This window comes from Tenrec ecaudatus, chromosome 8 (genome assembly GCF_050624435.1).
Source record: "Tenrec ecaudatus isolate mTenEca1 chromosome 8, mTenEca1.hap1, whole genome shotgun sequence".
In the NCBI taxonomy this organism is placed as follows: domain Eukaryota; kingdom Metazoa; phylum Chordata; class Mammalia; order Afrosoricida; family Tenrecidae; genus Tenrec; species Tenrec ecaudatus.
The window spans coordinates 143,210,003-143,237,820 of NC_134537.1; the positions used below are offsets into that span (position 1 = coordinate 143,210,003).

The 27,818-nt window shown below is 54.4% G+C and overlaps 2 protein-coding genes and 1 pseudogene across 2 annotated transcripts in view; 2 read left to right on the top strand and 1 right to left on the bottom strand.

The window, feature by feature from the left end:
- The window catches only part of CIB4 (calcium and integrin binding family member 4), a 79,399-nt gene extending 72,501 nt beyond the window's left edge, over positions 1–6,898 (top strand). The window contains exons 5-7 of the mRNA XM_075557251.1: positions 3,207–3,316; positions 4,667–4,755; positions 6,868–6,898. Of these exons, the coding sequence (XP_075413366.1) occupies positions 3,207–3,316; positions 4,667–4,755; positions 6,868–6,898 (230 nt within the window). The remainder of the gene's footprint in view (positions 1–3,206; positions 3,317–4,666; positions 4,756–6,867) is intronic.
- Positions 1,089–1,241, top strand: LOC142455659 (U2 spliceosomal RNA; annotated as a pseudogene).
- Positions 6,899–9,271: 2,373 nt separating the features above from the next.
- On the bottom strand, positions 9,272–27,419 carry CIMIP2C (ciliary microtubule inner protein 2C). The gene is made up of 4 exons (XM_075555805.1): positions 27,346–27,419; positions 13,678–13,954; positions 12,340–12,452; positions 9,272–9,416 (listed from the first exon to the last, which is right to left on the bottom strand). The coding sequence occupies exons 1-4, from the start codon at positions 27,417–27,419 to the stop codon at positions 9,272–9,274; spliced, it is 609 nt and encodes a 202-aa protein (XP_075411920.1).
- Between the last annotated feature and the right edge of the window lie 399 nt (positions 27,420–27,818).

Below are 27,818 nucleotides of genomic sequence, written 5' to 3' on the forward strand. Positions count from 1 at the left end.
CACAGTCCTATGACCCAGGTTCCTTGAAGCTTGTTGCTCTCCCTTTAATTCCCAACATCTGAGAGAGTTGAACCTTTTTGAAAAACATGGTTCTGGGGGCGGGGGCGGGGCATGGAGACCATTCAGTCAGGGTGCAGTGTAGCAACGATGAAACATACAACTTTCCTCGAGTTCCTAAATGCTTCCTCCCCCCACCACTATCATGATCCCAGTTCTACCATACAAATCTGGCTAGACCAGAGGATGTACACTGGTACAGATAGCAACTGGAAACACAGGGAATCCAGGACAGATGATCCCTTCAGGACCAGTGGTGAGAGTGGCGATACCGAGAGGATGGGGTAGAAAGGGGGAACCGATTACAAGGATCTACATATAACCTCCTCCCTGGTGGATGGACAACAGAAAAGTGGGTGAAGGGAGATGTCAGACAGCACAAGACATGACAAAATAATAATAATTTATAAATTATGAAGGGTTTGTGAGGGAAGGGGTGGAAAGGGAGGGGGAAAATGAGCTGATACCAGGGGCTCAAGTAGAAAGCAAATGTTTTGAGAATGATGCTTAACACCATGGATGTATTTACGGATTGTGATAAGCGTTATACGAGCCCCCAAAAAATGATTTTAAAAAGAAGAGAAAAGCATGGTTCCCAGAAGTTCCTGTGCCTCTTTGGCCTCCATCTCCTTAACCAGGTTTGGTCACAGGCTACAAGAGAGGCTGGGAAATGTCGTGCTCATTTGGGGTGGTCCTATGCCCAGCTCAGTAAGGGCTGGCACAGTTTGTACCCTAACCTCAAGGTTGGTGGTTCAAGCCCCCCAACAGAAAGACCTGGCTGTCTGCTCTGTAAAGATCACTCCCACGAGAATCTGGGTTCTGTGCTAGACACACTGTGTCCCTAGGAGTCAGAATGAATTCCACAGCCGTGAGGTTTGACTGCTGCTGCTTCTTCTAATACACTCAGCTGAAAAAAGAAAAGAAAGGCATTTGTGGTCATAAAGGCAGCAATGACTGCGAGTACAATCTTCCCCTAGAGTCGCGCTGCCTGGGTTGAATCTTGTCACCGTGACTTGTACACATGTAACTTTATTGCTTCTTAGCCTTTTAGCTAAGATCAAGTCTAGTATCAGAAGTGACCTTGGCCACTTTGTTCATTTATTTATTTAGTGCATCTTCTTTGAGGATCTGTTCTATGAGCGTTGGTCTAGGAGTGGAGTATTTTTTTTAAGACAAAAACTCCTGCCTGCATGGAATTGACATGCTAGGGGAGGGGAAGATGCAGTTGAGCAAGTAAACCTTGGCAAGTTTCGGCCTTGTACGCTGAGCCTGGGAGAAAGATACAGCGGCCCAGGAGCCCCAAAGCCCCCTGGCGTCGAGTGGATTCGGACTCATAGGGGCCCTAGATAGGGTTTCTGAGTCTTCTTCAAGCTTTACAGAAACAGATAGTCTTCTCTCCCCAACCCCCTCCCCCAGGAGTGGCTGGTGGCTGGTGAGTTTGCACTGCTGTTTGAAGCCTCACGCTTATCCGACAGTCCCACGGGGGCGCAGAAGAGCAGTTTTGGACCCTTGCTGGGTAGGGGCTTTGTGAAAGCTGGCATTTGACTGGAGACCCAGGAAGGCTGGAGCGAAAGTGTTCCAGGAAGGGGGAACCCAAGTGCCAAAGTCCTGGGGCAGGAGTGTGCTGGAGTTGGGGAGAGTCTCCTACCCTGGGAACCTGGGGAAGAGTCCCGGCCCTTCACAGGGCTTGGAGGAAGAGGAAGAGGAGGGTCCAGTGAGGAAGGAAGGGGGGTGGAGGGGCGGAGAGGGTCTTGTCTCCTGCAAAGGTCTGCAAAGGAGTGCCTGGGGCCTGTCCCAAAACCCAGTGGAGGGTCCCGCAAGGATGACTCTGTGTCCCCGTGGAAACAGGTTTAAAACAGACCCCGGCTCTCCTGTGTTCAGGGGACAGATGGAAGAGCCACACCCTCTGTCACAAAAAGGAGGATCTGAGGTCCATGGAGGGTCCAGGTGCTCCCCGAGTGGGCAGGACAGTAGGTGGGCCTGGGTGTTGCCCCAGGAAGCAGAAAGCAGCCATGCACACTCAGCGCCTGCAGGCAGCCATGCTTCCAGCGCCACACGCCTGAGGACGGGCAGTGGCCATCCCCACCCACCTCACCCCCAACCCTCCCTTGCTGCCTGCGCCCTCTGTGTATACTGTTCCTACCCACTCGGGGTCTCTGGGGACACAAAGTGGACGGAGCTGCACAGGGCTGGAAGGGCACTTGCCTTCTGTCCCCGGACCCTGAGGGGTCGGATCCAGCCAGCTGGGGGCGTGGCTGCGCTGTGGCCCTGAGGAATGGCTCTGGGACAAGGACCGCTGTCCCCATTTCACGTGACCAAAGCTACACATCTACTCAAATGCTTCCCTTCTCCACTCCTCCCTGCTGCCACTGCTGAGCCACACAAAGACACCGTGGCTTCTGAGTTTGAGAGTGGGATCTCCACGGTGTGGGCTCGGAGACCGGCCTCCCCAAATCTGAATCCCAGCCCCCAGCTCTGCTGGTGTGAACGTGGCCTAATTCTACAGCACTCATGTGTTTCTGGTTTCTTTTGGGTGAAATAAGACTAGTCGAAGTTGGAAGGCTGAATGATTGAAAGGAGGCAGATCTCTCCGAGCATGTCTGGGCCCATGGTACGCACGCCTTCTATGTTTAATACATTTGTTTATATAATGGTATATTATATAATTATATAATAACATGTTTAATAATTCTATGTTTAATTGTCATGTTGTACCGTGTTGTTTAGCACCAAGAGGAGCCCTGGTGGCATAGTGGGTTACACGTTGGGCTACTAACCCAAGGTCGACAGTTTGAAACCACCAGCCGCTCCTCCGGAGAAAGATGAGGCTTTTTACTCCCATGAAGAGTAATAGTCTCAGAAACCGACAGGGGCAGGTCTACTCTGTCCCATCGGGTCGCCGTGAGCCGGGAGCTCCCCTATGGCCTGAGCAGATGACTTAGCGCCAGACCTGCCTGCAGCCTTGTGTTGCTGCCCCAGTTCTGCCCCTGCGGCCTGCCAGTCCTCACTGTGTCACAGGCTTCGGGGGCCGCCTAGAGGTTGATGGGAGCCTCTGGGGTGCATGAGGCCCCCAGATCCTTCAGGCCAGGGAAGCCCACTTTCTCCCCAGCCCCACCCCCTTTCACGGTGGTCTCTGTTCCTCTGTGCAGATTTTAATGAGAACGGTTTCATCGACGAGGAAGATCTGCAGCGCATTGTCCTCCGGCTGCTGAATAGTGACGACGTGTCTGAGGACTTGCTCAACGACCTAACACATCATGTGTGTACCTGCGGGGTGATGGGGGGTGGTGCGTCGGGTGGGGGTGTCAGGCTCCTCCCCAGCCTTTATGTCAGGCTGCCCGTCTCGGGAGAAGGTGGCTCAGACTCAGGGCCCATTTCGAAGCAGGTGGCACATAGGCCTTTGGTACACACATGCTTTGGGCCTTAGGGAAAGGCAGGCAGGGCAAGAGATGGGCGCAGAGCTAGAGAGAACAACTTCTGGACTCTGTGTCCTCCCTGCAAGATGGCGATTCCCTTCCAGGGATCCCATGCATGTGCCCCAACCCACCCATTACAAGGGTATGCGCACCCCCCCCCCCCCGTGGCATCCCCAGTCAACAGTGTGGTCAATCCAGGCAGAGGGGCCAAGTGAGCATCACCAAATGGATGCATCGTCACTCCCCCGCCACAATACAACACCCAGGAGCCCCTGAGGGAGAGTCCAAAGTGAGACAGAACCCGAGGACAGCTTCCGGAACCCAAGACACAGCCTGGTTCTGCTTGTCATCACCATGGCAACCTCCAAGGCTTTTGGACAGAATGGGAACTCAGCAGCAAAGATAAAACCATGTAAGGGGGTGGGGGTGGGGTCATCAGAGACCAGGCCCCTTGAAGTGCAAAGCCCCGAGGACTGAGTGGCCAGGAGTAGGGATGGGGACTGTATAACGGATCCAGACAAAGCATCCCCCAGTTCTGGAGGTTGGACAGTCATTGTGTGGGTATCGACCATGTGGAGTCTTCCTGAGGTTCTGGGGTACAATCTGCTCACGCTCCTCTCCCACCTCCTGGCGGCTTGACTTGCAACCACAGTATCACGTGGTATCCTTCCTCTATCTCCCGGTTTGGGGACATCTCCTCTTTCATGGAGACACCAGCCAGTTAGGGCTAGGACCCACCTCTTCCAAGATGACCTCATGCTAACATGGAATCTTCCCAGACTCCATTTCCATACGGGGGCACAGACACAGGTCTAAGGGTTAGGACTGGTGTGTAACTTTTGGGGGAAAACGATTCCAACCCGAATGGGTTTAGCTCCCAGTGTCCCTGTTCTCCCTCCCAAGTCTGTGCGGAGACTCTGAGAAGGATCTTCCCACGAGCTGGCCCAACCCATGAGGTTCCAAACATTCTTGCGAATGACCTCCTCCTTCTCAACTTCAGCTGCGCTCTGTGGAACGGGGAGAAAACGCCTGCCTCACACGAGATCAGAAAGACGCGAGGGGCTGAGATGAGTGTTAGCCTCTGGCAGAAATCATGGCACATTGTAGCCACCCAATCAATGTATGGTAACCGCCTCCACACCCCCTGTACCCCCACCTCACTGCCTGCCTCCTGTCCCATCTCCACCGGGCAGGTCCTGAGCGAATCTGACCTGGACAATGACAACATGCTGTCTTTCTCAGAGTTTGAACACGCCATGTCCAAGTCTCCTGATTTCATGAAGTAAGGAGTTGGGGGGTGGGGAGGCAGAAACCCTCTCCCATCTTCCCTCAGCCAGTGGTGCACCTCAGTCTACCCAAGGAGGTCACGAGTTTCCAGAGCCCGGTTCTTTCAGAATCGGCAAAACTGGGTGACCTTTGGGGACTGAGTGAGCTAGACAGAGACTGGGAGCAGAGTCATCAAGGGTCCAGGGAGGACTACATGCCAGGCTTTGCAAACACCCCAGCAGTCCAGCCTCAGGTTCTTGCTGTGCTGCCCCTCCCTGGGCAAGGCTCACTCGGGTCTGGCACCGACCTGGAGAGTGACTTCGCTGGTATTCCTGCTCCCCTTCGCCCACTGTGGTCATCATTTCTGTTGTAAGGATTAATTCCAAACGAGCACCAAGGGGTCGGAGATTGAAGAAATCCCCACAATGCAAGCCCTCCAAGCTGCCATCTGCTTCTCCTCCCCCCAGCCCCGCCCCCATTCCTCCCTGGATCATCTGCCCTCGCTTTCTGGGTCCTGCGAAACTGCTGCAGCGTCCCCCAGAAACTCTTGAAAGTTTGAGGAAATGCCTCGTGTGGCGGTGGGTGCTGCTCAGCCCAGACTCCAAAGGTCGGACAGGTGTAAGCCAGGTGCTGGGTCCAGGAGACATGCGCCACTCCTGGCTCTTGCTGGTGCTGAGCTCGTACCCCCTGCTTCTCAGAGGGCACGTTTTCTACGCAGCAGGATGGCATTGCAGGGACTCCTTTCCACGGGTGCGTCCCATCAGCATCTCCCCGCCTCCTTACCAGACCTGTGCAGGGAAAGCTCCTTCGGTGGGAGTTTATGGTGTAAAGGGACATATAACCCTCTGCCCAAATAGACTAGTCTATTCTCTACCCCTAGACGGTATCTTATTCATGCGCATATGACCTGGGACCTCCGGTGGGATGTTCCCAGTAGGCGTGGAGACACCCTACCATCCCTTACACCCATTGCAAATACCAGTAACCAAGATAACCATTAAAAAGCGTGCAGTCCAATGCAGGCCTATTACTAAAGTCAGATCCTAATCCCATTCCACTCGTGTTCTTTAGCAGCTAAGACCCTCCAAAACGGGCCTGTGGCCACAGGCAGATGAAATCCAGAACTGGAGTATGTCACATAAGGGGTTGTGGCTGGCAGGAGCATAATTAAGTAGAGCCCAGTCCCTGGGAAGGGGGGATTTGCACAGGGCCACGAAGACTTTGAAGGAACCCCGGTGGTGCAGTGGTGAAGCGCTCAGATCTCAGCATGGAAACCCTCCGGGGCCAGTCGGCTCTGCCACATGGGGGCACTGTGAGTCAGGATCCACATGACCCTGCGGATCACGACCCAATGAGTTATCCCCCACCCACCAAGGCTCCCTTTTGGACTCACCGTCTAGGCTGTGGTAATAGCCAGGAAGAGTAGTCACTGGATGTTTTCATCAGAAAAGAAATAAGAACAGAGGCCGCTGGGCCTCAGGGAGCACCAGGTCAGGGACCCGGGAGGCCTCTTCTCTCTTGGGGTCCAGCCTCTCTGCCGGACTGCACCGCATTTGCTTCATGCTTCAAGCCAGCCACCCTGCTTTTCCAAACCCGTGGTCGGATGTGGCTTCTCCGCACCCTCAGGTCCATGTCTCCTGGGGTTCACAGTCCTCGGGGAGACAATCCAAGTGGCCTAGCTAAGGTCCAGTGTCACACCCTTTCTAAGACTGTGTCTGGGGAGATGGGGCCTCATCCTCCAACACATCTGCCAGGAGGCTGTGGATGAAGCTGGCTGTCTGACAAGAAGCTGCCACCCCGGGGTCGCCCAACCCCAGCTGATTCCTCTTCGACATAGCAGCGCATGCAATGTCTCCTTGAGTGTCTTGCTCCACAGTTCCCCACGGGTCCCTGCACAGATTTTGGGGCCCTTTGGTGGTGCCGAAGGAAACTTGCTGAAAGTTTAGGGTTGATGATGACTGCCCGGAGGGTGTGACCAAGGAGAACAGGGGCTGGGCCTGCAGGGCTGCTATTAGCCAGAAGTCAGAGGGTCCTTTGGGACTTCAAGTAGTCAGAGGGTCCTTTGGGACTTCAAGTAGTCAGAGGGTCCTTTGGGACTTCAAGTGGCTCCTGGAAGTCTTTCTTTCAGTTCCTTCCGGATCCATTGCTGGGGACTCTAATGTCGCCTCAAAGACAAGATCTAGCAGCCTCCAGGGAGAGTGCTGGGATGTGGAATTCTACTCCCTCCAGGCATTGGACGGAGCTGCGAAGAAGTGTGGCCTTGTCCCTGTCTGGAACTCTCCTCTAGAATAATGTTTATTAAATTAAGTTTTTAAAAAAAGGCCTTTTCCTCACTCTATCAGTTGTCATTTGGTTAATGCAGTGTGGCAGTTACATAATCTCCTGTCAACTTGAGTGAAGAGGGGAGTCTAGCCTGTCAATCAGGTTAGAGGCCAATGACACCTCTGTGTGGGCATGGCCTTTTCCTGAGGATTCTGGGAACTCCTGTCTTCCTCCCTGGAGATGGGACCCACACTCTCCTGTGAGACATTCCTGTTGACAAGCCACATGCTGATGGAGCCAGAACCCTGTAGCTGGAGGAGCCACGTGGAGATGCATGCAAGCACTGAGATGCTTCCATCACCACTGGATCCACAAGACTTTCCACCCACTGGCCTGTGATCTTCCTTCATTCGACATCATTGCATTTGTTTCATGAGTCTGAAAAGGAATTTATAGGCTGGTTTGGGGCATATGGGCTAATATTGGATTTATGGGGTTGATCTGGGCTGGGCTGGGATGTTTTCTTAACATACACTTACTCTTTGATGCAAAGCTCTCTCTTATACCCCTATGAGTATCTCTGGATTTGTTTCTCTAGTCCACCCAGACCAATACATGCAGCGTCACATATTTCCAATGAAGAGCAGCTCATTCCAAAGCTGCAGTGTGCCAAGGACCAGCAGGCCCATCTTTCTCAGGGCAGGGTTCAAATACCAGTGTGCATCACAGAAGAGGCCAGGCGTCCACCGAGAGAGAAACCACGTCCTTCCCTCGCTTTCCCAGCCCCCCATCCTGTATGGATCCTTGCGCCCCTCCCACCCCCAACAGGACTGTGTGGAGACGGGCGCAGAGCTGCCATCCAGCTGGCTCAGCAGACTCCACAGCCCTTGTTGACCAAGGGAGACATGCTGGCCTCACTGGCACCCCCACGTCCCTCAGGGGCAACCTGGGCCTATTTGCTGATGATTCAACCAGGCTCTGGAGTGAATGTGGCCATCATACAGCCCCTTTCTGGGACCCAGTTGGTCACTCACAGGGTTCTCTGGGAGCTGTCAGGCGCCCACCTCATGCAGGCATGCTGGTCCTGTCTGGGGAAAGCGTATGAACCTTGGGCTTCAGGGCAGGGCTGTTTCATGTCACCTGCTCTGTGGGCCTTGCTGTGGCCCCTTCTTTGAAAGCCTAACTCATCCATTCACGGGAAAGGAGGGCCCAGGCTGGGTGGGCTTCCCTGGGTCGACTCTCAAAGGCACTGCCATGTCAGAGTACTCGGTGGTGTGAACTCACCCTCGGCCCGAGGGCCTGTGTGCGCATCTGTCGACTCAGGTGCTTTCCCTGAGTTTTGCTCCTGCCCGGCAGGCCTCCCAGCGGGGGCAGCAGCATCTAGTGAGAACAGACACCCACACCCTTGAGAACCTAGGCGCCCAGTCCTGTGGCCTAGGAACCCAGGCCCGGTTCACTTCCGGCCCAGGGACCCCTGAAACAGAGAGTCCTTGAAGAGTCACTTCAGTGCTGGGTCCATTCCAGCCTGTCTAGAGATGGTGGCATTGAGGCCAAACTGGCAGAACGTGATGGAAGGGACCACTGACACAGCTTCTTCTCTTAGGAACTAGCCCTCTCCAGTGTCCATCCTTCAATGCCCTAAGGGCTGCGCCATCCTCCCCACCCCCATCCCTTCCCCAGTTTCCACCTGGAGCACACCCAAGACACATGGTGGGGAAATGAATGCTTTGGAGTTAGAGACCTGGGTTCACATCCTAACGATGTCACTAATTAGCTGTGTGACCTCGGGCAACTGTCTCCGCCTGTCTGAGCATCAGTCTCTTCGTCAGTCAAGTGGGGCTGACAGCACCTCCTTCACGAGGTTACAGCGTGGACTCAGCAGTACAGAATCAAGCGGTTATCAAATGGGAATTTCGCTCCATCTGACACCCGGAGCCATCACCGGGGTAGGGGTGGGGGTTACTCTCAGCTAAGGGTCGATCAGGCCTCTCCATTAAGCCAGTTACTTGCCACCCAGACCAGGGGGCCCTAGGGCTCCTCAGTTCTCTGTGTCCCCACCCTGGGGCATGGTGTGGGACCCGGCAGACAGGAGACCCCACTTCTCTTGGCTGAGCTTTTCAAAAGACCCTCGAGCCAGTGTGTGGTCCTGCAGCCCTGGCCAGGTGTTCGCAGGGCCCGGGAGAGAGAAGTATGGGCTGGTGGTTGCTAGATACTTTATTCCACATCCGCCAACCTGGCCCAGGCGCCGGCTCTCGGGGATCACGCCTGTCTCACGCTCTGAACTCAAAGTAGCAGTCTCTCTTCTGTCGCTCATGTGTGGAGACCCTCTTGCCCGACGGGAATGTCTGGTAGGTCTTCAGGTTCTCGGGGGCCACCCTTAAAAGGTGCCACTTGTCCTTCAGGCTCAGAGGAGGTCTGGGGGTGGAGCAGGGACCACAGTTATGCAGTGTGTTGGGGTGGGGGTACACAAACACCCCACCACAGCCCCTCTCCCAGCCCCCAGCCCAGCTTCCAGTCCCTGTGAGCACAGGAGGTCTGAGCAGCTCTCCAGCTCAGCTCACATGAGAGGTGGTGGTGGTGCTGCTGATTGTGGGGGTGGGGTGGTGAAAGAGGTGGTGGTTATGAAGGTGATGGAAGTGGGGGTGGTGGTGGTGGTGGTGGTGATGGTGGTGGTGCTGCTGGTGGTGGTGGTGGTGCTGGTGGTGCTGGTGGTGATGGTGGTGGTGGTGGTGCTGGTGGTGGTGCTGGTGGTGGTGGTGGTGGAGGTGGTGGGGGTGGTGGAGGTGGTGGAGGTGGAGGAGGTGGTGAGGTAGAGGTGGTGGAGATGGAAGTGGTGGTAGTAGTGAGGTAGTGGTGGTAGAGGTTGTGAAAGAAGTGATGGTGATGGTGGTGGAGGAGGTGACGGTGATGGTGGGGGTAGTAGGGGTGGTGGAGGTGTTGAAAGAGGTGATGGTGATGGTGGTGGAGGTGGTGGTCATGCTGGAGGTAGAGGTGGTGAAAGAGGTGGTGGTAGTGGTGATGGAAGTGGTGGTGGTGTGGTGGTGGAGGTGGAGGTGGTGGAGTAGGTAGTGGGGTGGTGGAAGAGGTGGTAGGAGTGGTGGAGATGGAGGTGGTAGAGGTAGAGATGGTAGAGGTAGTGGTGGAGGTGGTGGAGGTGGTGGAGATGGTGGAGGAGGTGGAGATGGTGGAGGAGGTGGTGGAGGTGGAGGTAGAGATGGAGGTGGTAGAGCAGGAGGTGGTGGAGGTGGTGGTGATGGTGGGTGTGGTAGGAGTGGAGGAAGTGGTGGAGGAGGTGGCGGTGATGGTAGGGGTAGTGGGGGTGGTGGAGGTGGTGAAAGAGGTGATGGTGATGGAGGTGGAGGTGAGGGGGTGGGGGTGGTGGAGGTGGCAGTGGTAAGAAAGGACAGGAGTCACTGGAGACCTGGGGTGAGAGTGCTCAGAAACTCAGAAAGCTGCGTCCTGAGCCCTGGCCCTACTTGACCTGGCCAATCTCACCAGGTCCCCTGCAGGCCTAGCAGCTCTGAAGCAGCAGTCCACGCCCCCGCCCCCCCCCCCCGAATTGACTGTCCTTGGTGCATTGCTAGGACTTACAGTAACATCATTTGTATGTGCATATGGCAAGGTGGCCAAAGCATGGGGCAGGTGCCCTACCCACATGGGTGGTCCTGTGGGCTAACTTGGCTAGACCTGCCCAGGGTGACATGGCCTCTCTCGGAGCCCCTGGCTTCATTTTGGTTTTGAGGAGTGAATGAGATTGTGCAGACGCACCATCGTTGGGCCAGTAAGTAGTAAACATTCAACTAATGTTATGAGAGACGAGGGTTATGGTTGGAACTCTGAGGGGAAGGGACTTGCCGGAAGGCATGGAGTCAACCGGGAGGAGCTGAGAGCACGGATGGAGCCCTTAGCTCCCAATCTCTGGGTTGGCTCTCAGAACCCCTCCCCAGGGACCCCCATCCCCGCGTCTGTACCCCATGAGCCACACAAGGCCCGGGAGAAGCTGGCTTTGGAGCACTTTGCACTCCTGCCCCAGGAGTGAAGCTGTCTGAGACCAGAAACAGTGGAAAGTCCTGGAGACAGGCAGACCATCTGGAGAAGGTACAGAGCTGGGTGTCCTGGGCCCCCCACAGCTGCAGGAGGTGTAGATTCTGCCCAGGTTCTCAAGAGGATGCATATCTCCAGTAGAGGCCCCACACTCCATCTCCAGAGAGTCCAAACCACCCCCAACACAGAGCTCTGGAGGCAGCACCAGGAGACCCTGTCTCCAAAGGGTGTGCCAGCCAGGGCAAAGTGCCCAGCACCATCATGAAGTCTTTGTTTCCCTATAAAAAGGAACCTTTGTAAGGAGCCCTGGTAATGTAGTGAGTGGCATTGCACGCACAAGGTCAGCAGTTAAAATCCACCAACCCCTCTGAGAGAGAAAGAGGAGAAAAACCGACAGGGCCGGTTCTCATCTTTAGGGCCACCATGAGCGGGTGGACTCGTGGTAGTGAATTTGAGGTGCTGGAAAGTGTCCCTGATGACGACTCTGGGCTCGTGAGGGAAGCAAAGGGTCAGCATTGAGCTGGACTCCTAGGGATCTGTACCCTAACGGCCTGGGGTGGGGCGCTGGGGAGCAATAAGGGCATGTGGGCTCCCCAGCCTGTGCGCCGACCGGGCATCTGCAGTCCGGCTCCGGCAGTCACCACCTAGCCAGCTGCACACACACAGACTGGCGGTTGGGGCGGGGTGGGGGTGCTTGTTGGCAGACACCTGGGCACAGACCTGTGGGCATCAGAAAGGGGTGAGGGCGGCAGAGGGGTTTTCGGAAGCGGCGATGAGGAAGTTTCCTAGGGACAGTTCAACCTTTAAAGCTATCTTGGAGTCCCTCACTCTCACTGCCTTTGAATTGAGAGCAGCCCCCAGGGGTTCCCGTGGTTGTAACAGGAGTAGAAAGCCCAGGCTTTCTCCTGCGGAGCGGCTGGTGGCTTTGAACTGCTGACCTTGGGGATCACAGCCCAACTCTAACCACTTTATCACCAGGGCTCCTTTGGAATTAAGTCCCTGGGTGAAACATTTTCCGGGTCGGGAAGGGGTTTGCGAGGACCCCTTCCCGCTCGCTGCAGTGCCCTCAGGGCCCGCTAGAGGGCAGGCGCTCCTGGCTCTCCGGTGGTGCCAGGCGGCCGCTGCCCAGGTGAGGGAAAGGCTGGCGGATTGCAGCGGTCCCGGATGCCGCCATTGCCCCAGACTGGATCCTGCAGGTTTCGTCTGGATGCCTGGCCATGGCTGGCAGAGCTCAGGCGCCTGGGGGTGCGTGTGTTTTTTCGGTGGGCGGACAAAAGAGGACGAAAGCACTCACAGGTCGGTGGGGATGGGGTACCGGTCCCACTCTTTCACAGGCAGCACGAAGTAGGGGACGCGGGGCACTGTGCCCGTCTTGTCGTGAATGTGCTCCCGATGCTGCTGCGCTGACTGCACCTCGGCCAAGGAAGCGGGGCGGGAGGTTAGTGCGCAGGAATCACCCGCTGTCTGATGAACCTCTAACCTTTCTCAGCCGGGTCCTCACCCAGCAGGGACACCACCCCCAGTACCCCAGCTGCCAGAGCACCCTGCGGGCACAGTGGTTCCGCTTTGGGCTGCTAACTTTATAGTCAGCAGTTCCAAACAACTAGAAGCTCCGCGGGGAGAAAGATGGGGCTTTTCCACCCCCATAAAGACTTGCAGTCTCAGAAACCCCCAGGGGGTAGCTCTGCCCTGTCCTAGAGGGTCGCTGAGTTAGCACTGGCTAGATGGCAGTGAGTTTGGGGCTGAGTGCTTGCTTAGCTATGCACCGACCCTGCAGGTGGCAGCAGCTGAGATGTGCTCATTGGCTCCTCAGAGTCTGGCGGGCATCTGCCTGGTCCTCTCTCCCCACTGGGGAGAAGGCTTCTCTGGCCTGACCACCAGGAGGTGCTCGGCTCTTGGGCTACAGCTTGGGGTGGGGATGGGGGTGTAACGTGTTCAGGAATCAGCAGATAGACCATATTTGCAGACTGCCCAGAGAGTACACCACCTTCTCCATGGACCCCACCAAGCTGGATGAGTCTAGGGTACCCGTGGCTCAGTCCTCCCCACCTGGCATCACTGAATCTGCTGGGATGCACAGGAACCAGCCCGAGGGAGCCAGAGAAACAGACGAATAAGGGGAAGGAGACAGGCCTCTGGCTCCCGTGAGAGCCTTCAGGGCCCAGCCTGAGAGGGAGCTGGCTCAGGGCCCTCTCACAGAGAAGCTGCGGTCAGCTGGGTACCTAGTCCACAAGGAGAAATACACCGGGGCGTAGGTGTTCATGGGGGCTTAGGCTGGGGCTAATGGGGCCTTTGCTCATGTAGAGCTTCACTCAGGTAGGTCATGAGTGAAGGTTCACAGACTCAAGAGGGAACATGGCAGAAGGCTCCCCAGCCCTGCTGGCATGGGCAGGGGTGGGGGCCAGGGGGGTGAGCACGGAAGGGAGCCATGGATGGCCTGGGGAGAGGAAGCTGGGGAAATCTGAGAATTGAGCCTGAGACCTCTCCCCACTCCCCCTAGCCAACCTTATCAGGTTCCCTGCAGAGTCAAGGGCTTTGAAGAAGCAAAGATCCCCTGGAGGTTGGCAGTCTTGCCTAACCCCCCTCCATCCACCCACCCGTTGCTCCCGCCCATGCTGCCTGGCCAGCCCACCTGGTAGAAGTGCTTGAGGGCCAAGGAGCGGCTGCTGTCCAGGTTGTAGCGGGTGTAGCAGGGCATGCGCAGTGGCGAGCGGCTCCGGATGTTGGCACGGCTCTCCAGCACAAGGTTGGGGTTTGGGGAGAAGATGGTCGGGAAGCTGCCGCCTTGGCTGAGGGGTGTGTGACTCTGCTCCATGGCCCTGTTGCGATGGTCCTGGAAGAACTTGAGCGTGGTGTTGCCATAGGTGGAGCCGCAGGAGAAGGCCACACCTGGAATGTGGCCATGGTACCTGGCGGTGGGAGGACACAGGTCAGGGGTGGCCTTCTGCCCCAGCGCCACCAGAGGCCCCGAGAGACTTGGGGTGAGGTCAGTGGGCCCAGTGGTCACTTCAGGACCTTGGGAGGCTCTCTGTTGTTGTCAGGTGCGTCTGTTGGGTCCCGACTCAAACAGTGACCCTATGCCACACAGAAGTAGAGGCTTTCTCAAAGCAAAAAAACAAACCCAAACTCACTGCCATCCTGTGGATACCGACTCAAAGAGACCCAAAGGACTGGGTAGAACTGCCCTCTGTGGGTTTCTGAGACCCATGGTTGGCAGTTTGAAACTACCAGCCGCTCCGAGGGAGAAAGATTAATAAGCTTTCTACTCCCATAAACAGGTACAGTCTCAGAAACCGACAGGGGGTCACTGGGAGTCAGCATTGACTCAATGGCAGTGAGTTTGATTTGGGAGGTACATACGTTAAAAGCCTTACTGGTGTATCAGTCATGCATTGGCTCCTGACCAACTGCAGGGTCAGTAGTTCAGACCCACCAGCATCTCTTTGAGAGGAAGATGAGGCTGACTATTCCCAGAAAGACCCAGAGTCCGGGGGGTGGGGGGTGGGGGGAAACAACCCTAGGGACAGTTCCAACTCTGCCCCACAGCAGGCGCTGCAAGTCCAGATGGACTCAGTAGCAGCGACTTTGAGTAGGGCACCTTCCTAGGAGGGGACCTGCTAACAAACTCACTGCCGTTGAGTTGACCCCAACCGCAGACTGAACTGTTTCAAGTCAAACTCATTAGCCTAAAAGAATGTGCACTGGTACAGATAGGAACCGGAAACACAGGGAATCCAGGATAGATGATCGCTTCAGGACCAGTGGTAAGAGTGGCAATACCAGAGGGTGGAAGGAAGGTGGGGTGGAAATGGGGAACCGATAACAAGGATCTACATATAACCTCCTCCCTGGGGGACGGACAACAGAAAAGTGGGTGAAGAGAGTCATCAGACAGGGTAAGACATGACCAAAGAAATAATAATTTATAAATTATCGAGGGTTCATGAGGGAGAGGGTACAGGGAGGGAGGAGAAAAATGAGGCGCTGATACCAAGGGCTTGAGTGGAGAGCAAATATTTTGAGAATGGTGAAGGCAAGGAATGTACAAATGTGCTTGACACAATTGATGTATGTATGGATTGTGATAAGAGTTATATGGGCCCCCAATAATATGATTTTAAAAACTCCTTAGCATGGCATTTAAGGCCTCCCATGACCGACCCCTTGTCCTCCTCTTCAGCCTCATCAGCTGCCCTAAGGCCCAGTCAGAAAGACTCATCTATATCTGTCTAGCTTGAACGACACTCTCTCTCTCTCTCTCTCTCTCTCTCTCTCTCTCTCTCTCTCTCTCTCTCTCTCTCTCTCTCTCTCTCTCTCTCTCATGTTTACCCAGTGCCTTCTTCTATCAGTTCACATCTGTCCAGCCCACCGCTGCCACCCCAGCCTTCACCTCCAGGGCTAAGTGATTCTTGAAGACTTGCCCAAACACTGGTTCTCCCCAGAAACCCTTCATCATGGTCCCTCCTCAGTCTCGGTGGGTCCCACTCTCTACTCCCATCGTACCCTGGACTCCGCGCCATCAGAAAGCTATCACAGTATAGCTATAGTCTCTTCAATCTCTGTCTCCTCCCTAGACTGTGAGTTCTCCAGGGACCCCCGTTCTCTGGGCTGGGTCTGGCACAGCCTGTGGGTAAGAACTATTTATTGAACAAATGGAAAGATAAGTGGATGGCATACCTATAGGACCCATTCATGTATAGTTGGACCAACACACAAGACCAGTGACCATGCCTTACACACCACACCCAAGGACCCCTGCCTACTGTGTGATGCTTGCCATTTTGCTGTCTGTCATTCCTAGATTGCAGGAATCCTACGCGAGACCCTGCTGCCTTCTCACAAACCACCCTTCCTCGGCCTGTTATTTCCTCATCTCTCTAGGAGCTACTCCGCACCTGTTGTTTTGATTTCTTCAGCTCCTGTTCTTCCCTAGAGCTCCCTCTGTCTGACTTCTGACCTACCTCTTTGATGTGGCCCCGGGCTTTTGAACTAAGGCCAAGCAAAAGCTTCTCATTGCTGGTGTCCCTGGCTCCCCTTTGCACTGATGAGGAAGCTTGTTTGGAAGAAAAGAGAAACAGGAATAGAGGCAGAGGTCCTGGGCGTTCTTTGTGCTCAGTGGGAACTTATCAAAATGGGAAATGCGATGGAACAAGAAGTCAAAGACAAATGACAAGAAGATGCTGTCCCCTGGCCCCGTGGGAGGTCCCACTTGGAGGCAGCTCCACCGGGGACCATTCGATCCATGAGTTCAAAGGAAAGAATGGGCCTCTGGGAGCCCACCCCTCCGTCCTCCCTTTCTTTGGAAGCAAGGAAGTGGCATTGCTCCTCCGGCCTTCAGCTCTGGATGGGCAGGCCCTGTCCTTGGGAGGTAGGCCTGCTCAGATCCACATCGACGGAGATGTGTGTGTGTGTGTGTGTGTGTGTGTGTGTGCAGGGGGGGTGGTGCATCGCCTCATCCGGGCCTTCAATCCTGCCCTCCTTCTCCAGGGTCAGCCTTCCCTATTACCCTTACCTTCCTAGTGGCTCCGGACAGAAAGGAGGAAAGAGAAGGCAGGCCCCAACAGCACGATAATCAGCAATGACATGAACAGCAGAGACAGAGGGTCAGCAGTATTCCGCAGGGAAGAGTGTGACCCCGGCATCTCAAACGAGCCAAGTGGCCAATTCAAGGCTAAAAGCAACTTCTGGCCCTTTCCAGAAAGAGGAAAGTGCCCCTAGGCTCTTCTTAGGGTATTCAACCAAGAAAGAAAAGACTGGTGCTTGGAACCCTCCCAGCGGTGCTGTGGAAGAACTGCCTGGAGAGCCACTTCCATCAAGGTCACGTCAAAAACCTTTGTAACTGTTGGGGTCACCAAAGTCCAAACTAACTCCAGGATAAGCTTCTTGAAGGTCACATTACATGGCACACTCCTGAAACGCAGCAGATGATTCAACAGAGAGAGGAGGAGAATGGGGAGGAGGAGGAGGAGGAGGAGGAGGAGGAGGAGAACTCAGTAAAGCGGAACTTGTGTGACAGTGACGGCTGGTGAGGAGCTTCAAATCTACTCAGCACCGAACTAGGAATAGCAGTGCATACATGCTGGTCTCAGAATAGAAATGTTATAAAACCTGTCAAGGAAAAATAATTTAAGCAGCCAAAAATTGGGGGGGTGGATAGATGGGAGTGCACTTAATAATTTCTTCACCAAGAGTCAATTCATGCCATCTAAAATTAAAATTAGTTTTAAAAAAAACACAACCCACCAGGACTGCAGTCCGTGGTTTTTATTCTCTCTGTGATCTTTCAGGAACTGATGTCTCGCCTGCTGAATGAACTCTCATCTGAAGTCTAACCAGTCTCCCATCGCACCTCGTTGTGTTTGATTCTCCGTTGAGTTCTAAGAAGATTAAACGCCCTGCTTCTCACTTTGAAACAGAACGTACGGTCTGATCCTGGTTCTGCCAAATGGCCTTTTGTCTTTCAAGCCATCGCCCATCCATCTAGTCCTTTCATCAGAACAGAAACATGGCGAGAATCTCAGAATAAGCTCGCTGACGGTTTGCCCTGGGTAAGCCTGGGTGTTTGGATTTAGGAAACGTCTTCGCTCGTCCTCGGTGTGTGCATCATTGTTTAGGAGAGTCCTGGAATGAATTGGGAAATCCTGGATTGAGAAAGGTCAGTGTTCTGGTACCATGCTTGCTGGGCTGGTGCTAGTTGCCATCAAGTCAATTGGTTCCAACATATGCTGACTCCAGCCAGAGTAGAACTGCCCCATAGGTTTCCAACACGATGACCTTTTAGAAGCAGATAGCCAGGCCTGTCTTCCGCCACACCTCTGACTGGGCTCAAACCATTCACACAACCTTTAGGCAAGTCCGTGAACACTTAACCCTTTGCACCGCCAGGGACTGGCACAACACTCACTCACTCCCATTTAGTCGATGCCAACTCAGTGACCCTACAGGACAAGGTGGAACCACCTCTGTGAGTCTCGGACACTGTATCTCTTTAGGGGGATAGAATTCCCAGTCTTTCTCCCAAGGAGTGTCTGCTGGGTTTGAACTGCTTACTTTACAGGTAGCAGCCCAACACTTAACCACAATGCCATCGGGGTTCCTTGACACAACACTAGGGGCTGGAAATACTAAGTGCACAAAGCACTGCCCTCCTCCACAGGCTGCTACCGGGAGCAGTGTGTGGCAGACACTGTGCTTGTGCTGGTCTGGGCTCAGCCAGCTAGAACACAAGTCAGGCCCAGCCACGACCCTATGCTATGAATGCAGGCTGGAGAGGGGTTCCAGGGAGCTGGTCCTCAGACAGCTGCTTTGAGCAGAGGGTGCTGAGGATAGGTCTGCCTGATTTATGAGTCCTGGTGTTGTCCCAGGATCCCCTGCTTCTTCCCTCTGGGTGAATTCATTCAGCTCAGGCTTCCAGTACCTCCCAGATCTGTGATGTCCAGATCTGTGCTCCAGCCCCACCTGTCCCCTGACCTGATTTCTTTCCAACCCCTTTATTATGGCATGACCAGCTAATCTTTTTTATTTCTTTCTTTAAATCATTTTATTGGGGGCTCATACAACTCTTATCACAATCCATACATACATGCATCATGCCAAGCACATTTGTACATTTGTTGCCATCATCATTCTCAAAATATTTGCTTTCTACTTGAGCCCTTGGTATCAGCTCCTCGTTTTTCCCCTCCTTCCCCACCCCCTTCCTTCACGAACCCTTAATAATTTATAAATTATTATCTGGCATGTCTTACACTTTTCTGTTGTCCATCCCCCATGGAGGGGGCTATATGTAGATCCTTATGATAAGTCCCCCCTCTTTCTCCCCCACCTTCCCCTGACCCTCCTGGTATGGCTACTCTCATTATTGGTTCTGAGGGGTTTATCTGTCCTGGATTCCCTGTGTTTCCGGTTCTTATCTCTACCTGTGTACATCCTCTGGTCTAGCCAGATTTGTAAGGTAGAATTGGAATCATGATAGTGGGTGGGGAGAGAGCATTTAGGAACTAGAGGAAAGTTGTATGTTTCATCGTTGCTATTACTGCACCCTGACTGATGGTCAGCCAATCTTTGTGGGCATTCGATGGAGACAGCCCCCTGGATCCCTGATCCTCCTGTATTCAGGCGCAGATGGTTGGCTTTCCCCTGGACTGACTTGGTTTGAGTCTCTGATGAGCCTCCTTTTTGCTCACCTGGATGGTCACTCTTGGAGCTTCACGCTGCTCTCCTAGACTGATTTTTGCCCAGCTAGCCTTGCATCCACACTCAGGCCTCAGAGTTTTCCCAAGTCCACTTTGGCTCACCTCTCAACCCCAGCAGTCTCTGCATCACCCAGGCCAGTCCTGGGAGTCTTGGTGTGCTTTCCTGTCCCTGCAATGGTCCGTCTGAGATGCCACACAGTTATAAAAAAAACTGGCTCTCTGCTGTCTTCTCAGCTCACACACCCCGTACTTAGTATCTATGATTAAAGTAAGGCCGACTCACTGTGACCCTATAGGACAGCGACCCTATAGGACAGGGTAGAGCTGCCCCTATGGATTTCTAAGGCTGCAACTCTTCATGGAAGTGGAAAGCCTCGCCTTTTACCTGCAGAGGCGCTGGTGGTTTTGAACTGCTGATCTGGCAGTTAGAAGACCAACATGTAACCCACTACACCACCAGGGCTCCTTAACGTGGGGTTCAGCAACATGAGTGAAGCTTTTGCTAACCTGTGTTCTCCTTTACCCACGCAGCACCTGACAGGGACAAACAGCCAGTAACTTCACTGACTGACGGAGTGCACTGTCCACAGGCTCAGGGGCACCAGGGACTGGGACACCGTGGTACAGGGGTGTGGGGCCACCTGCAGAGTGCTTGCAGCCCACCCAGGCACAAGACAGCACCTCCACAGAGGGGGCTGGGCTCTTTATGATTCTTTATGATTCTTGCCTCCGCCCACCCAAGCTCAAACTCTCTGTTATTCTCCTTCTCCGATTGCCAAGAGATTTGCATCCCAATGGAATCCCTCTCCTCCGCCACCCTCCCGGTTCCGCCTGCCTTCCTTTCAGAACTTGCTCCGGTGGCGGGGGAGGGAGGGACGACGCGAGCAAGTGGGTGCACAGGTTCACGCCTATTTGGCTGCTGGCAGTGGCACTTGAGCTGCCAGCCTTGAGCGGGACCCCTGCGGCTCCACCACAGACCCGTTAGCAGCTGTTTTTGCTGCCCTCACTGCTGGTCGGGGTGGGGGGCGGCACGGCGCCCACCTGTACATCACCTGCCTAGGAGCTGATGCTCAGAGGGGCCGAGGCTACAATCCCGGGTAGATTCCAAGGTCCCATGCGGGTTACTGCCCGGCCCTGGGAGCGGCCCCTCCCCTGCCGCTCAGCCGCACTGGCTTGTCCCTTAGCTAACATTAAAATTAATTGCCCGAGTCCTCGGGGGTCCTGTGAGCAGTCTTATTAACTCATTAATTAGCTCTATTCAGCATGTGCTCCTTCCACAGGGTGTCTTTCTCCACAACACTTCCCCCTCTCCTGTGTGCAGGGCTCAACACTTCCTGCAGGGGGGGGCGGGGGGAGGCAGGGGCTCACAGCTGACCTCTCCACTTTCCTTTACAGTTTCACTGATCCAGCTGTTTCGAAAACATCACCAGCTCTGTGGGGGGGTGATGTGTGTAGCCCTGTTGGGAACCCCTGGTTCCCCATGAGCATGACCTGGTGTGGAAATGAGGTCTTTGAAGATGGTACCCATTAGGTTAGGGTGAGGTCAGGGTGGAGCTCTGAAGGACCTCACTCAATCTGTGTGCTGTCCCATAACAGAGAAGAGGAGACGCAGGGAGAGGGCGGCCTGCTGACGTTGTATCTACAGAACCGTGGACGACTTAGAACCACGGAACGCTGGACGACACAGGAAGGGATCTTCCCTAAAGTATCCAGAGCGAGCATGGTCCCAGCGGTCCCTGAACTCAGATGACTGGGCATCAGAATTGTGGGACAAGGGATGTCTGTCCCTGGTGAGCCAGACAAAGCAGCCCTGGTGGTACAGTGGTCAAGCTCTTAGCTGCTAACCCAACGGTCGGCGGTTCAAACCCACCCACCACCCTGAGGGAGAAGGATGAGGCTGTTCTACTTCTGTAAAAAAAAAAAAGTTAGTCTTGGAAAACCCATGGGGCAATGCTACTCCGCCTTAGAGGGTTGCTGTGAGCCTGAATCAGCTCAACAAGGGCAGTGGGATTGTTTTTTGGCCGTGGTTATTAAACACCAGTTTTCTGGACTGTTGTTAGGGGGCCCTAGGAAACAAGAGGTTGCCTGAACTCCCGCCCCCCCCACACACACCTCCTGCAGCTCCGGGCCTTGCTCTTCTGCCTCCTCCACTCTTCCTCTTGCCTCTCCATAGGGATCTGACCCATCTTCTCAAGGTCCTCTTCAAACTGCCCCCTTTCCTAACCCACCCCATCTGCCACACCCAGACTGTGTCCCCCAGAGCCCTCTGCTTAGAGTCTGCTGTGTTGTGATGCTCAGTGAGCCTTCCATTTTGAACTACAAACCCTGTGGGCTTTGTTTTCCAACCCTGGCCATCTATACGCCACCCACCCCAGCCCCATGCCATCCATGCATTGAATGTATTGCTTGAATTGACCATTGGAGGTGTGTTTAAAAGGCTGAGGGTACTGGAGGTATGTTCAGGATGATGGAGCAGGTGTCAGGTGCCTCCCAAACAGTACCAGCTTCCTTGAACAGGGAGAACAGCTCACAGGTAACACCCAGGGAAGGGCCAGGAGCTGGGCTCTGAGCAGAGGCCCCAGGAGGGAGGGCTGGAGAATGGCTTGGTCTATGGACCCTGGGGCAGAGGCGAAGGATGATCCCACAGAGGAAAACAAAGAAGACAATTCCCCCAGAAGACAATGGTGATGGGGAGTGGGAGGTTGAATAGTGTCCCTGCCCCCTGCCCCCAACAAAACTCAGGTCCACTTAGACCTCAGAGTGGGACATTATTTGGAAACTGGATCTTTGCCGATGTCATTAAGTGAGGTCATGTTGAATTAAGGTATGCCTTGAGTCTAATGGCTGCTGGCCTTCCTGCTAAGACACCCTCAGCCAGGGCCTGGGGCACCAGGGGCAGATAATGCCGTCGTATTGCCGACGTCCAGGCTGGAGAACTTACTTTTTGCTTCTGTCGTTTGGGCTTGAATGGAGGGCACTGCGTGCACACTGAGCTGCGTGAAAACTGAGGAGAGAGGACGTTGGGGCTGACCTCTCGACCTGCGAGCAGGGGCCACCGAGAATGGCACGGGGGAAGGGCCCCACGCTGGTCCCTTTACCCTTCTTTAAAATGTTCAGAAAGCAGGCCCAGACCTGCCCGTTTGGACAATGGAACAGCCATGACAAGGCGCTTGAGGGCCGTGCCACCCCAGAGCAGCAGAGAGACCAAATGGAGCGCCTCGCCCACCTGTCTGAAGACCAGCATCATGGTCACAATGGCCTGGCCTAAAGTTCTGAGAGTTAACATGGACCCAGTACTAGTCTCTGTGCCTATCAGCTGATGCAAGCCCTCTTTAATTTGCAGCCTAGCAGTACCTCCGTTTAATAGATCAGGTGAGCCATGAACCCATAAGCCAAACCCATGGCTGTTGAGTTGATTCTGAGTCAGGGCCACCCCATGCGCTGTCAGCGGTTCTCAACCTGTGGGTCGCAACCCCTTTGGGGGTCCAACAACCCTTTCACAGGAGTCGCCTGATTCATAATAGTAGCAAAATGACAGTGATGAAGTAGCAACACAAATAACTGTATGGTTGTGGGGAGGGGAGGGCACCGCCACATGAGGCACTGTATAAAAGGGTCGCGGCATGAGGAAGGTTGAGCACCACTGTGCTAGAGAGTAGAGCTGAGCTCCTGAGGGTCTCCCCGCTGGACCCTTCATGGAAGCAAGTTGCCAGGCCTTTCCTCTGCAGTGCTGCTGGATGGACTTGAACCACTGTGACCAGTCCAGGGCAAACCACTTGTGCTACGCAGGAGCTAACTGAGGCCTTGTTGTTGTCATCTTTAGGTGCCACCCAAGCGGATTCCCACTCATAACGACGCCGTGGACCCCAGAACAAAACCCCGTCCGGTACTGCACCCTCCGCAACCTCACAGTGGTCTACGTCTGAGCTCATGGAGGCCCCTGTGTCACGCCATCTTATGGAAGGAAGATCTTCCTCTTTTCCCCTGACCATCCACTTTTACCCAGCGCGATGTCTTCCTTTTGGGACTCCTCCCTTCTGATAACATGCCCCAAACAAGTGAGACAAAGTCCCGCCATCCTTACCGCTAAAGCGCATCTTGGCTGTACTTCTTTCTAGATAGATGTGTTTGTTTTTCTGGAAGGCCATGGTACTTTCAGTGGTCTTTGCCGGCACAGAAGAGGCATAGGAGAGGATGAACCATGTGTTCAAGGTCACCCATGAGCAAGGGAAGAAGCCAGGACTCCAGCCCAGGCAGCCTGGTGCCAGAGCTTCTCTCTGAACACCAGTCCCATCCCCTGCTCTGGAGTGAGAAGCCGCATGGCTGGGTCCTGAAGACTCAGCAAATCCTGGTTTATTTGCTGAATGACCCTGGATGAGTGGCTCAGCCTCCCTTGCCCTCAGACTCTGACCTGGGCTACTGGAGGGATTCTGTTCAGTGTGTGAACAGCCCAGACCTCAGTGGACCCTTTCGGAACAGGAGCAGGCCGAGTTGCAGAAGCCCCCAGGGTATTTCCTAGCCCATAAGGTTTCTGCCTCTACAAACACAGCTCGTAAGGAGGGGAAAGGAGTCACCTGAGCATGAGATGAGACGGGCTGCTCTTTAAAATCCCGTGATTAAGATGCGAAGACCCACAGAAACCATCACACCCTGGGTGCGGCTGGGAACCGTGGATTCTTTCCTTGTCAAAATTGCTGGTGCCTTGAGAAGCATTCAACCCACCAATTCCTGCCTAGTTGTCGAGAAGGTTGAAGGTGAGCGTGCCCCTCCTTCCCAGAAAGTCGACCTATACTTGCTCCGTTGCTCACACCAGCCTGTGCTCACACGGGGCCCCTCGTTTCTGATTCATTTGTCCTCACAGCTCCTAAACCAGTCACAGGACAGGGCACTCACGGGAGCGGCAGACAAAGGAGGATGGAGACTACTCTTCACGGAATAGGGTCACCCAGGGAAGGGTGGACAGGAGCACCAGAGAATGGCAAAGGACAGAGGGGTTCCAATTGGAGCCCTTAAGGAACCAACATCTACACCCCAACCTTGTGATCGTGGCGGTTACAAGTGCCACCACGCAAGGCTGCGAAGATGGACTTGAGTTGGACCTGACGTAGGCATCACCACCAGACTGGGAGTCCCTTGGGAAGAGCTCGTCTACTTGTTCGCCTTTGTGTCCCCAGCATCTTAACCTCCCTCTCCTATCTTTATCACACGGACACCCCGATGAACGAAAGGATTCCCGTGACAACCGTCCACGGCCTTCTCTACCACAGCCAGCGTGTGGCTTCTGGACGCAGCAGAGGTCATGGAGTGAGGGCTACCATTGCTGACATGACCTGGATCTCGGCTGAAAGCAGAGCATTCTAGAAAAGATGTTTCCTTGCGTTTTGTGGACTATGCACCGGCACTTGTGACTGTGTGGGCCGTGATGAGCTGTAGCTAACATGGCAAAGAAGGGGAACTCCAAAACACTCCATGGTAGTCCTGCAGAACCTGTACATGGACCAAGAGGTGGTCGTTAGAACAGTACAAGGGAAGATGGCGTGCGCAGCTTAAAATCAGGAAAGGTGTGTGTCAGGGGGGTATCCTCTCACTAGCCTTATTCAGCCTGGGTGCTGAGCAAATGACCTGAGAAGCCGGGCTGTATCGAGAACACAGCCTCAGGGATGGAGGAAGGCTTGTCAACAACCTGCACAATGCAGGACACCCCTCACTGGCTGCAAGTGAGGAGGACTGGTTGCCCTTCCTGATGAGAAGTTTTCGATGTCACCTTCAGGGTGGATTGCCATTCAATGCAAAGGAGACCAATATCCCACAGTGGGACCAACGGACAGACGCCTCAGGACGTTTTCAGGAATCCTCAGGAAGGATTGCATTTCACTTGACTCCACAGTCAATGCTCATGGCAACAGCGGACAAGAAACTAAACCATGTCCAGCACGGGGCGTTTGCTACACACGAGCTCTTTAAAGTGTTAAAAAGCAAGAGTGTTATTTGGAGGACTGAAGTGCACCTGACCCAGGTCATGATATTTTCTGTCGCCTCGTACGCATGTGAAATTTGGACAATGGATAAGGAAGATGGAAGAATGTGTTGAAATGATGGTATTGTCGGAGAAGATGGAGGGACCCATTCACGACCGCAGCAAACAAGCCTGCCTTGAAAGGAGAACAGCCAACCTGCTCCTTGGAAGCAAGGATGGTGAGACTTTGTCTCGGGCACGTTGGACAGAGGAGCAGGAGAGACTAGTGCTGAAAAGAACACCGTGCGTGGGAGAGTAGAGAGGAAGATCCTCAGGGAGCTGGATTGACGCCGTGGTCCAGCAGCAGTCTCACACACAGCAACAACTGCAAGGCCGGAGCAGGACACGCGGTACTTCGCTTTACCGCACACGGGCGCACTCTGAGTTGGAACCGATGGGGCTGATGGTGTGCCTCGTCTCTAGAATCTATTTTAAATGACAAACCATCCATGCTTTGCTTGTTCTGCTTCATAGCACTCCACGCATCCTACCCAATAAACGTGCTCTGTGTGGCCTTTTCTTTCATTTGCTTGCTGTTCCGTTTGTAAGAGGCAGCCTGGGTTGGGTTTTTCTCTCTCCTTCACCCAAATAAAGACTCCATTAATTCCATTCACCGATTCCCTCGTTTGCCTTATACAACCCGGCTGCTGCTGTGCAGGGCACTTCTCCAAATCTGGTCTCCGCTGACCACACTGACTGGGGAGAGACCAGCTTCATCCGGGAAGACGAGTGTGCATTGGTCGTGCGAGACTCTTTGGGAGAAAGGGCCAAAGAATGGAAGGGGAGATGTGTTCAGATGGGGAGAGTTTGAAGACATCCATCTCGGAATGCAGAGAGGAGAGGCAGATTCCCAAGTAAGTGGGGTAAGCAGGGGTTGTTTGTGCTTAATCCACGAATCTGTACATTTTCACATGGGTCTCACCATGCCACAGATGGGGTGTATAACAAGTGATTAAGGAAGCACCCCTCCCCTTGCTGACCGGGAACTCCATTCCTGGCTTCCTCACTGCCATAGAGTCTATTCCGACTCTGAGCAACCCCACAGGACAGGGCAGAACTGCCCCTGGGGGATTCTGAGACTGTAACTCGTCTTTCTCCAGTGGAGCCTTGGGTGGTTTCGAACTGCCACCTTGCTGTTGACAGCCCAGTACATAACCAGGATGGCTACCAGAGCTCCCTCCATGTGTGGCCAAGACTGTAAATTTGAAAAGAGCTCTGATATTCTAGAAAGGGGCCATGCCTAGAACCAGAAACCTTTGATGTCGTGAGAAAAGGGGAAACTGTTTACTACAGATTAGTAAGTAAACACAAGTAAACCAGTGCTTACTTTGCTGAGTGGGTCATGTGACACTGATAAGGCAAGACAGTTGTGTAGACTAGGAAATTTTCTAAATCAAAAGTCTGGGAGGATTATGTGAGATTCAAGCAAGGCCTGACCATAAAGTCCAGTGGATGCCTCACCAGCCTAAATATGAATTATGTCTGCCCTACTTGGCCAGACTCTGAGACATCCCATCCTGCCTCCTTCACTCCTTCAACCAACAAAGTCTCATCCTGGAACAGTCTGGGGTGCCCCACGTGGTGCTGGGGCCCAAAAGCCTACTCTGGCTCCAAATTCCAAGCCCACCCACTATTGCTGCCCCACAGAGAGAACACCACCTCCCTCTTTCTGCCCCTCACCCCACCCCCACCCCCACTGTCCTCAATGTCCACCTCAAAAAAAAATACCCCAAACACTTCACTGCCATGGAGTGGATGCTGGCTCATAGTGACCCTACAAAACAAGCCTGTACTGCCCCATGGGGTCCCCAGATGACAACTCTTTACATAGACAACCCCGCCTTTCTCCCACAGAGCAGCTGGTGGTTTTGAACAGTCAACCTTACAGTCACAGCCTAGTAGGTAGCCACTATACCACCAGGCCACCTAGTCAGGTATAAAATTGAGGCTCCGGGCTTCCTTTGGCTTCGACCCACAAGGACTCTGGGGAGGAGTTTGGGCTACAGAAGAGGGGATCGGTGATGAAGAGGCTAGGGGGTACTCCCAGAGCCTTGGATCGTCAAATGCAGGTAGGGCCCAGGTACCTTACCCTGGCATGAGGCTAGGGGGCACGTAGGCGGCATTGAACTCCGTCAGGAGGGTGCCCGCGCTGCGAGAGGCCATGGTGGGTGCGGCGAGCGCAGCGCTGCCCAGGGATCCGCTTGGCGCCTGCAGTGGTAAACAGCTCCTGTCACCCGGCAACACGTGCCTGGCAACGTAAGGCTCAGGCGCAGCTGTCCAGCCACCAGCTCCCCCGCATTCCGGGGCTCTGAGCCTCTTTCCCCGCCCAACTGGGTGGTCGGGGGCAGACCCTGCTCCCACCCGAGCCTCAGCGGTGGATCCCCAAAATAGGCTCCTTGCTGCTTTAGGGTCAGTGGGGAGCTGGGGTGGGGGTATTATATGGCCTGGGTGCGGTTCTGAGTTTGAAGTCCAGTGGAGAGGTGGGGCTAGGTCCTTTTGAGTCCCACTGGCTTAGGTGACCCAGCTGGGACGCTGGGTGGTGAAAGCACTTACAGACCGGGA

Coding starts and splice junctions, on each gene's coding strand:
- CIMIP2C (XM_075555805.1), bottom strand. CDS start 27,419: ATGGCCTCTCGCAGCGCGGGCACCCTCCTGACGGAGTTCAATGCCGCC. Junction 12,453..13,677: donor CCCTCAAGCACTTCTACCAG/GTGGGCTGGCCA, acceptor GCCGAGGTGCAG/TCAGCGCAGCAGCATCGGGA. Junction 9,417..12,339: donor TACCCCATCCCCACCGACCT/GTGAGTGCTTTC, acceptor CTCCACCCCCAG/ACCTCCTCTGAGCCTGAAGG.